The sequence below is a fragment of the Suncus etruscus genome, chromosome 9 (genome assembly GCF_024139225.1).
Source record: "Suncus etruscus isolate mSunEtr1 chromosome 9, mSunEtr1.pri.cur, whole genome shotgun sequence".
Classification (NCBI taxonomy): Eukaryota; Metazoa; Chordata; class Mammalia; order Eulipotyphla; family Soricidae; genus Suncus; species Suncus etruscus.
Genome location: NC_064856.1, coordinates 38,189,351 through 38,200,813, shown reverse-complemented (window position 1 = coordinate 38,200,813; position 11,463 = coordinate 38,189,351). Strand labels below are relative to the sequence as shown.

Below are 11,463 nucleotides of genomic sequence, written 5' to 3'. Positions count from 1 at the left end.
CTCATTTCACTCAGCATATTAATATCCATATTCATTCATGTATAAGAAAATTTCAGGGCCCGGAGAGATAGCACAGCAGCGTTTGCCTTGCAAGCAGCAGATCCAGGACCAAAGGTGGTTGGTTCAAATCCCGGTGTCCCATATGGTCCCCCGTGCCTGCCAGGAGCTATTTCTGAGTAGACAGCCAGGAGTAACCCCTGAGCACCGTCAGGTGTGACCCAAAAAGTAAAAAAAAAAAAAAAAAAAAATCATAAGATTTCTTTGTTCCTTCTCCACTTCCACTGCTTCACTTGACTAGCATAAAAGAAAAAAGAAAAGAAAAGAAAATTTAATCATTTCATTTTTCTTAACATCTGCATAGTATTCCATTGTGTAGATATAACATAGTTTCTTTAATCACTCCTCCATTCTTGGGCAAATGGGTTGTTTCTAGATTCTGGCTATTGTAAATCATGCTTCAATGAACATAGGAGTGTAGAGGACATTTTTGTATTTTTTTAATTCCTAGGGTATATTAAGTGGAGTGGTATTGCTGGATTGCATGGGAGCTCAATTTCTAGTTTTTTTTTTTTTACAAAATATATTCATATTTTTTCTACAGGGGCAGGACTGCTTTCCACCAGCAGTGAATGGGAGTTTTCTTTTCTCACTGTATCAATGCAGCATTGGTTGTTCTTTGTGATACATGCCAGTCTCTATGGTATGAATTGATATCTCGTTGTTTTGATTTGTACCTCTCTTATAATTAGTGATGTGGAGCATTTTTTTTTTAGTTTTTGGGCCACACCTGGTGATGCTCAGGGGTTACTCCTGGCTATGCACTCAGAAATTGCTCCTGGCTAGGGGGACCATGTAAGACACTAGAGATCAAGTCCAGGTCTGTCCTGGGCAGCCGTGTGTGAGGCAAACTCCTTACCACTGTGCTATTGCTCTGGCCCCATGTAGGACATTTTTTATGTACCTTTGGCCATGTATTTCTTCTTTGAGAAAATGTCTGTTCATCTCTTTTCTCCATTTTTGGATGGGGTTATATGTTTTTTCTTATTGAGTTCTACCAGTGCCTTGTATATCCTAGATATTAACCTCCTATCAGATGGGTATTTCTGTGAATAGTTTTTCCCACTCTATGGGCAGCCTTTGTTTCCTAGTCACTGTTTTCATTAAAGTGTAGAATCTTTAAGTTTAATGTGGTCCCATTTGTTTATCTTCATTTTCACTTTCTTGACCAGTATTGTTTCTTCCTTGAACATGGCTTTGGATTCAATATCATGGAGTATTCTGCCTACATTTTCCTCTGTGTACCTTATGCTATCAGGTCTTCTATCAAGGTCTTTAATCCATTTTGATTTGACTTTCATGCATGGTGTTAAAGAGAAATCTGAGTTCACTGTTTTACATGTAGTTAACCAGGTTTTTTTTAATAACAGTTGTTGAAGAGGTTTTTTTTCACTCTACTTGGTATTTCTTGCCCCTTCATCAAAGATTAATTGATAGCATACTTGGGATCAGTATAAAAAATTTCAAGTCTATTCCACTGATCTGAGGGTCTGTCTTTATTTCAGTTCCATGCTGTTTTAATGACCACTGCTCTACAATATAGTTGAATGTTGGGGAAAGTGATTTCTTCCATCTTCTTTTTTCCAAGGATTGATTTAGCTATTAGTGGATATTTATTGTTCCATAAAAATATTCTACACTACATGAAAATTATTATCCAGTATTTTTGCTCAATAGTTAATACTGATAAATGCTAAGTAAGCATGACAATTATTTTGGATGAAAATGACAAAGTAGTCAGTATTGGGTAGAAAAGGAAATTCTACTACCTCACATCATCAACCAGTATTCTATACTCTAAATATCTGGGGGAATGCCTGTTCAAGTCACTTGAAAGATGTTGAGTGCATATATTATAATGAATGTGTTTCTTAGAATTTATCCAGGAAAGCAATTTTCACAAAGCTTGTTCTAACACCAACGATGCAAGTGAATAAAGGTTTGTTCTTTCTTTTACATATTAGAAAAATGATCCAAAGCAACTAGTTGATTTTCATTTTCTGTCACCTAAAACATATACAAATAGCCCTTTTTATGGAATCCACACTGGTTTTATTTTCAAATGTATCACTATTTTTCTCACAAGGCATTCATTCATTATGAACCTTGAGTGTGTGATAGTCACATGCTTTCAATCACATGATTTTAGCAGCAAGTTCCAATATTTCCATCTTTCTGGAAAGCATAGTCAGTGGTCCTGTGGAGTCAAATATAAATGCTTTTTTTTTTTTTTTTTTTTTGGTTTTTGGGCTACACCCGGTGACGCTCAGGGGTTACTCCTGGCTATGCGCTCAGAAGTCGCTCCTGGCTTGGGGGACCATATGGGATGCCGGGGGATCGAACCATGGTCCGTCCTAGGCTAGTGCAGGCAAGGCAGGCACTTTACCTCTAGCGCCACCGCCCGGCTCCCATAAATGCTTTCTTTAGAGTAATATGTACTCTTCTTATGGTTATTGAACATTCAAATAATATAATTTGTCTTCAACATAGCTCATTTCTTTTTTTTTTTCTTTTTGGTTTTTGGGTCACACCTGGTAGTGCTCAGGGATTACTCCTGGCTCTATGCTCAGAAATCACTCCTGGTAGGCTTAGGGGACCATATGGAATGCTGGGATTTGAACCACTGACCTTCTGCATGCAAGGCAAATATCTTACCTCCATGCTATCTCTCTGGCCCCTACATAGCCCATTTCTATTCCCAGAAATGTTATGTGTTTCCTTTTCAATGAACACTCCATCTTCAATTCACCAGAATCTTCTCTTATATTCATAAATTCAGTGATACCTCCTGGCAGAGCTTGTGGGAAAATATGGGGTGCTGGGAATTAAACCTGGATTGACTGAGTACAAGGTTAGTACACTACCTGTTGTACTATCCTCTGTCCCCGTATCAAATGACTTTTATTTTATTGATACACTATGATATTGAGTTGTGTATATGGAACTGGCTTTGAACACTTGAAATAAATCACATTTGATCATGATATATAATCTTTTTGATAGATATGAGATCTGGTTCATTAAGGGCGTTTTTGTTTTTTGTTTTGGGGCCATACCTATTGGTGCTCAAGGGTTGCTCCTGGTTCTGCACACAGGAAATACTCCTAGTGGTGCTTGGAGGACAATTGGGGATGCCAGGGATTGAACCTCTTGGCCTTATTCAAGGCCAATGTTCTACTTGCTGTACTATTGTACCTGACCACCACTAATATTTTATTGAGAATCTATGCATTGATATTCATCATGGACATCAAATAAAATTAAAATAATTTTATTTTTTATTGCTATCATTGTCTGATTTTGGCATTTGGATATATCACATACTTTTAGTTATGATGTTGGCACATGCCTGGTTGTGTGCTAGAGACTGTACAGTCTCTTGTGGTGTTTGTTGGTGACACAGGAAGTAGCACTCCCAGACAATTCATGGTACCTGTGGGTGACAACAGTTATCAAACTCATGGCTTCATTCTAGCAAGGCAATTGGGTTTAGATCTGGTCCCTAATATGAAATGAATTTTTATGGGGTTAGGATTGGGCAACACTCAAAGATTCTCCTATGTGACTATTGTTTAAGAAATCTGATTCCTGTTATCTTCAGTGTATTACTGGATAAACTGTTAGACAACCTGATTATTTTTAAAGAAATATCATCATTGTTCTGTCATGTACATTTCTTTTTCATTTTGACATTAACAGCCTATAATACACTGCTCCTATCACACTAACACCCAGTCAGATGCCTTCTCCTTTAGTTCCATTGCACATGACCGATACCTTCTGCAACCTCACCTTCTGAAGACTACTTTAAGCCCCATAGAGAACTAAGCTGAACAAAAACAAAAAGAAAGTAAAAGAAAGAAAGAAAAGAGGGATGAAGGAAGAATAAAAAAAAGGAAGGAAGAAACACACTTTTATTAGTGAAAGGCTATGCACAGAGCCTAGACATTTATAAAAATTCTAAAAGCAAATAGACACTTGAGCTGAAGCATCTTCAAAAGGCTATTAAAATGAATGTTAAATTAAAATTATCTGAAAAATATTAATCATAAAAGCATGATATAGGACTTATAAAAAATTATTAAAAGCCTCAAAGAAAAACACATTTATACATGAAGGAGGTCTTAGAGGGGTGGTTGGTAGTGTTGTGTTGGGGACCTTAAGACAATGGTAATGGGAAACAGCACTCTGGTAAAGGATGTGGTGTTCTAACATTTTACACATGAAATTTTTTTGGGGGAGGGGGGTTTGGGTCACACTTGGCAGCGCTCAGAGGTTACTCTTGGCTCTACACTCCGAAATCGCTCCTGGCAGGCTCAGGGGACCATATGGGATGCCGAGATTTGAACCACCGTCCTTTTGCTTGCAAGGCAAATGCCTGACCTCCATGTTATCTCTCTGGCCCCATGAAATCCTTTTAATAATGTTCTAAAAATCACAGTGTCTCCAGTAAAATAATAAAAGGGAGTATACAAGTATTTTTCAATTAATTTTTATGAGAGAATACACCTTATTTTTTTTTTTTTTTGGTTTTTGGGTCACACCCGGCAGTGCTCAGGGGTTACTCCTGGCTTCATGCTCAGAAATTGCTCCTGGCAGGCATGGGGAACCATATGGGACGCCGGGATTCGAACTGATGACCTTCTGCATGAAAGGTAAACGCCTTACCTCCTTGCTATCTCTCCGGCCCCGAGAATACACATTTTAAGGTCTTATTTTAAACTTTTTTTGGCTTATTTTGAGGGCCTCAACTGATGGTGTTCAAGTCTTTCTCAGGCATCTGTGTTCAAGATCACTATAGGAGATGCTGGATGATGAACCAGGAAGGGGATCCATATGTGGTATAGGAATAAATCCTGAGTTAACTTCCAGCAACCCAGTGCCTTCCTACTTATGCTATCTCTCTGATCCAAATCTTAAGATATTATAAAATATTAAAGTGACCATATACAAAGAATTAAAAGATTTCTTTTGAAGTTTAGAAGAAACATTATAATACAGGGAAAAAAGTGAACAAAAAATGGATGACATAAAGCAAATGTAAATATTAATTTTTTTATAATTTTTGAATTTAAATGCCTGAAAACATTTTGCTTGTAACACATTTAGTTAAAAGGAGAAGAGTTCCTTGTAATGGGGAAAAGAGCTAGATTCTAGAGCTAGAATCCCAGAACTCTAATGTTAGCTATACTGTTTACTAGCTGTGTAACCTCTAGCAATTTTATCTGTGCCCAATTCCCACCCCTTTCTCAATCAACTGAAGTGCTAGGATTTTGTATTAACTGATCTATTAAATGTAAAGTCAATCTAGACTTATGTGTCTAAACTAGAAATAAATTCCAAATTTCAACCATAATTTCAGATTTTCAAAACAGTAGAGGGAAAATATCTAAGGAAAAAAACTTAATCCAAAAGAAAATCAAGAAGGCATAGAAAAATATAGAAATGCAACAAATAGTAAAAATGAGAGCTAAACACGGAAAATCTACCAGTAATAAAGCCCAATGTAAAATAATAAAACAAAATAATAAACACTATTAATGGGCAGAGGTCTTCAATTTAAAGTGTTAGGGCTCAGAGTGATATTGCATGGGGGTTGGTCTACACATGGCCATCCCCGAGGATGGTTAGGTGTGGCCCAAGAACAACAACAAAAAATAACCCCAAAATTTGTCAGACTAGATTTATTTTTTGGGTCACACCTAGTGCCGTTCAGGGGTTACTCCTGGCTCTGCTCTTAGAAATCACTCTTGGTAGGCTTGGAGGACTGTATGGGATGCTGGGGATCTAACCCTGGACTGTCCAGGGTTGGCCGCCTGCAAATGCCCTACTGCTGTGCTATCACTCCAGTCTCTGGACTAGATATTTTTAAAGGCTTATTTGTTTGTTTTTGAACCATACCCGGAGGCACTCAGGGGTTACTCCTGGCAGGCTTGGGGGACCGTATGGGGTGCCGGGGATGGAGCCCAAGTCGGTCGTGTGCAAGGAAAACACCCTACCCTATATGCTATCTATCACTCTGGTCCCAGACTAGAGTTGTAAAGAACCTGGCAGTACGGTGATGTTAATCAAAGACAGACTTAAAAGGTGATGAGAAAATAATCAGAACCTACAAATCACATTTTTTGGCGGCTCCCTTCCCTCTCCTGCCTGTTTTAATCTACTCCCATGTTTCTTTTCTTTTTTAAATAATTTTTATTATGACCAAAAGTGAGTAACAAATCTTTCACATTACTAAGGTACATAGTGACAATGAATCAGGGCCATTCCCTCCACCAGGGTTGTCCTCCCTCCACCCCTTTTTCCAGCGTGTGTCCCATATCACCCTCCTTTGTCCCCCAGAGTGCTAGTATAACTAATCCTCTCTGTGTATAGCTTGTTGTAGATAGGGTATCGATTCTGTTGTTGACTTTGGGTTTGGTGTTTAAGTCTGATCATTTTTTATTTCTACTCAATGTTTATACGGCTGTTTAGACCTGGTACCATTCATTCTTATTATCCCTCTCAATTCATGAGGCTGAACAAGATGATTCAAGTTGTACTCCCATGTTTCTTCAGTTGGTCCCCAATCCCTGAGACCCTTCTCCATCATTCTGCTCCCCAAGCCTAGGGGAAGAGGCTCAGAACATCCCCACCGCCCCTGACTTCATTCAACTCATTCCTACTTCAGCTATATCCACCCGCTCATACTGGGGGCAGGGCGGGCGGGCCCCAATTATGTGCTCATTGGTTCTTGGCACGCCTCCCAATTACACTGGCTAGAAAAGGGAGGCTTGTGACGCACGAGCGCCTCGGCGCGCGCATTGGCTCCCTGGACAGGTGCGCAGTATCACCGGGTATCCCAGCGCTGCTTCGTGACCATCCACTCCTGACTGCTCTGCAGCCTTCGCCACCGTAGCCTCGGGACCGGCTGTATGATTAGGCCACAGTCTTTCATGAGTAGACCCAGCCTTTTCTGTAGTGTTCTCGGTCACGCATTGATGGAGATTCTGAAGGGCTCCGGAGATTACTGCCAGGCACAGCACGACCTTTACGAGGACAAGTGAACTGTAGACTTCAGCCCCCTGTCTCCACGAAGCATCCCCCGAAGAGCGGTTATCCTGGACCCAGGAGTGTTGGATTAAAATTGTCCAAGCCTTTGACAAAAAAAGTTCTGATCCGGATGGAGTAAAACTCGGTGCACCTTCTTTCTTTCCAGTGCCCCAGCATCACAGCCCAAAGATTGCTTCCCATTTGGAGGATCGCTTCATTTCCTCTGGCTTCCAGTTTCATGGTCAAAGCATTGAGGATTTCGGCCAGAGTATAATAGAGCAGACTTCGGTTACTTCACATCATTTCTGCATTCAGATATTAAAAAAAAAAAATCATAATCCAACTGATTTTTTTTTTTTTAAAGAATTGATCATGGCTCCAGTGAACCTCCCAGCCCCCGTGGAGGTCACTTATAGAAACATGAGGTTTCTGATCACACACAATCCAACCAATACAACCTTACACAAATTCATAGAGGAACTGAAGAAGTACGGAGTCACTACTATAGTACGAGTCTGTGAAGCAACTTATGACACTGCTTTGGTGGAGAAAGAAGGCATCCAGGTTCTGGATTGGCCTTTTGATGATGGTTCGCCCCCTTCAAACCAGATCGTCGACAACTGGTTAAGTCTGGTGAACATGAAGTTTCGTAAAGAGCCCGGGTGCTGTATTGCTGTGCACTGCGTGGCAGGTCTTGGGAGAACACCAGTGCTCGTCGCCCTGGCATTGATCGAAGGTGGAATGAAAAATGAAGATGCAGTGCAGTTAATAAGACAGAAGCGGCGTGGAGCCTTCAACAGCAAGCAACTCTTATATTTGGAGAATTACCATTCTAAAATGAGGCTGCGCTTCGAACCCTCTAATGGCCATAGGAATAACTGTTGCATTCAGTAAAACTTAACTGATGTTATTGCCTTGGAAGTGGAACTTGAAGCAGAATTTACTTTTTCGTCCTTCCTAGTCATCCTTAGGCTTAAGGAGTAGTTTAATGAAGCTTCCTTACAAATATTGAAAAGCTACAATTTTGACAGAATTGCAACTTCTGTGGCTTATCACTCACTCATGCCCATTCCAGAAGCAGAAAGTAAGAAATTAAGAGTAGGTGCCAATGCATATGTATTTTTAGTGTTATGAGAATTAAAATCGCAGGTATTATGAACAACATTATAAGCCATATGTACTTTATTTCTTTAGTCATTTTAAGCATTGTAAACAGAGCCAACCTGATTAATTTCTGGCTTCCTAAGGTCTACTATTACATATCAAGTTTTTGCAGCAATTGATATTTTTATCTTTATCAAGACATGGTTATTTAATGTTTTAAAATCTCATTTTATCCTGTTAGGAAAACCTCATTTTGATAAACCACAAATCTCTCAAAGTTCATGCAAAACATAGGACATCTCTATGTTTTAATCCAAAAGAGCTCTACGATTTAATGTTTTTACTTGGCTTACATCTTAAAGCAAAGGGCTGAGACAGTGTGAAGAGGCCATGAGATATTATGAACTTTTACTTTTGTATTTTTCCAGGGATAATGAATTGGCTCTTTCATTTAGCAAACTTTGTATTAGATGTAGAGATTTGGAACCAGAATGATAGCACAGCAATTGGGCCTTTGCCTTGCATGCGGTCAACACAGCCAAACCAGGACAGACACGATTTGATTCCTGGCATCCTAAATGGTCCCCTGAGCCTTCCAGGAGCAATTTCTGAGCACAAAGCCAGGAGTAACCCTGAATGCTGCTGGGTATGACCCCAAAACAACAACAATAACAAAAATGTAGAGATTTGTTGTAGCTAAAAATTCTTTTGGGGAGGGCACACCTGATGATGCTCATAGGGTACTGGGGATTGAACCCAGGTTGGCCCCCTGCAAAGCATGTACCTTAATTGTTGTACTATCTCTCCAGACCTAAAAATAATCCTTAACAAATATAAAATACTATAATTCTTTCACATCCAGATGAGAATTTATTCAATTTATGTTCTATTTTTTTGAAGTAAGATTATATTTTTATTACTTTTGAATTGTGTAACTTAATATTTGGATGTTCTATACTTTGTTTTACAATTGAGAATATAATTGGTATAATGAATTGGAACTGTAATTGGGCTATGTATTAAATTTAGTTTAAGCACATATGCATGTTGCTTGAGAATATAGTTCTAAGGGAGAAATAATTTACCATGTTCACCATCCACAAGCTAATTCAAGAGCTTAAATGTCTCAATAATGACTTGTAGAAGAGAAAACATTTTAAACAAATTATGGTATAGCTTAATATTAGTAGAAGTAGAGATGACAAAAATCATTAACATTTCAGTTCACTAGGAAGTTCTAACAATTCTATTTTATCTGTGAATAAACAGGTCTAATATGTTAAAGAAAATATGGAGAGAGGTACAAGGAAAATTAAGTTTATTGTAGTGGCAGGAAATTTTACTTTTCTTTCATAAGTAAATCAGAGACAAAAAATCAGAATGAATACAGATTTGAACAAGAAAATTACCTCATTTTATGTTCTTATATGGGATTGCACCCAATAGGGGGCAAAGAGTACACAAAGTACTAAAATTGACTATTAGTTTAGCCAATAAACAATTGCACCAAATTTAAAACTATTTTAATATTTAAAAATACATTAAAATAAAAGTAATAACGATGATATATACTTAGTAGAATACCACTTTTCACCAAATGAAGATAAAATTCTGCCCTTTGGTCAAAACGTATAGGTCCTGAAATGACTATATTATATTACTAAATACTACATATATACTAAAATATGCTATATTAAGTATATACTACATTAAGTATATACTAAAGGAAATGAACTGGTAGAATATAAAACTCTTCAACTGCATAAAAACTATGAAGCTCTCTCCATTCCTGTGTTCAGTGCAGTACTATTTACAATAGCCAGAATATATTTACAATAGATTATTACAATATTTTACAATAGCCAGAAACTAACCAAGTGCCCAAGAATAGGTGATTAGCTAAAGAAACTGTGGGCACATCTACCCAATGGAATACTACTCAGCTGTTAGGGAAAATGAAATAATGAAATTTGCTTATACATGGATGGATATGGAGATTATTATGCTGAGTGAAATGAGTCAGATGGAGAGGATAGACAGAATAATCTCAGTTACTTATGGTATATAAGAAGAAAAAAAAATATGGGGCCGGGCGGTGGCGCTGGAGGTAAGGTGCCTGCCTTGCCTGTGCTAGCCTAGGACGGACCGCGGTTCGATCCCCCGGCGTCCCATATGGTCCCCCAAGAAGCCAGGAGCAACTTCTGAGCGCATAGCCAGGAGTAACCCCTGAGCGTCACAGGGTGTGGCCCAAAAACCAAAAAAAAAAAAAAAAAAAAGAAAAAAATAATATAATAATAAGATCCAGAGACAATAGAGATGAGGACCAGAAGAACCAGTCTGTGGTAGAACCAGTCTATGAACCATTTTGCATATAGACCACTGCTAAGTTTGTAAAGCGATACCTCATTGTAGCTTTGATTTGCAATTCTTTGATAAGTGCAATTCATCAAACTTAATGGTTAAAAAAATAAGTCTGTCTCCATAATATCTAGAACAAGGCAAGAATGCTATTTTACCATTTTTGTTCAACATAAGAGGTTCATAGATACATGAAAAATATTGTTTTGAGATACACCTGATCATCTCAAGGCTTATTCCTGACTGCACATAAGGATCACTCCTGACAACACTTAGAGGACCATATGTGGTATTGGGGATTAAACCAGACTTAGCTGCAAATAAGTCTTATCTGCTATATTATGTTTTTGACCCCAGAAGTTTATTACCTAAAAACATCCTGAAATAGTCAATTATGGCAGAAAATTTCCCTTAAGTACTATTTTAGCTATAACTTATTAATTTTGATGTTTTCCTATTCAATTTAACGTATATATAATTCACCATGAGATTTCTTTATTAAGTCATGAATTATTTTTCTCTCTCTCCTTTATTTGCTCCTGCATGTGTTGAGAGAAATTGGTGCCTCCAGGTGATCTGGAGAGAAGCTTGACATTCCTTTGAGGTTCTGTCACTTTGGGGTTCCATTGTTGAGGTTTGGCCATATGGAGAACTGAGAGGAGAAATCTTTGGTTTTACTGGGATCACTTGTGCAGGGCATAGGGACAGGCTGCTGTTGCAGTTAGGAGGAAGGTCTCATGAGGGATGTGGCCACAATGCTACCCAGCACTACTCTGTGAAATACTGTTTCCCTGCTCAAGAATGAAGGTCTTGTCATGGGCCAGAGTCATCCTCTGAAAAGGCCTTAGAGTCAGGGAAAATCAGACACAGAATCTGAAGATGGACTCATGTGATCACAGGAGGTGGGGGTGG

The 11,463-nt window shown here is 38.5% G+C and overlaps 1 protein-coding gene across 2 annotated transcripts; it reads left to right on the top strand.

The window, feature by feature from the left end:
* Positions 1-7,461: 7,461 nt before the first annotated feature.
* LOC126017981 (protein tyrosine phosphatase type IVA 1-like) lies at positions 7,462-7,983 on the top strand. 2 transcript variants are annotated; one of them, XM_049780068.1, is made up of 2 exons: positions 7,462-7,797; positions 7,867-7,983. In XM_049780068.1, the coding sequence occupies exons 1-2, from the start codon at positions 7,462-7,464 to the stop codon at positions 7,981-7,983; spliced, it is 453 nt and encodes a 150-aa protein (XP_049636025.1). The 2 variants fall into 2 exon arrangements, with proteins under 2 accessions (XP_049636025.1, XP_049636024.1); XM_049780067.1 differs by having other exon boundaries at positions 7,462-7,983.
* Positions 7,984-11,463: the final 3,480 nt, after the last annotated feature.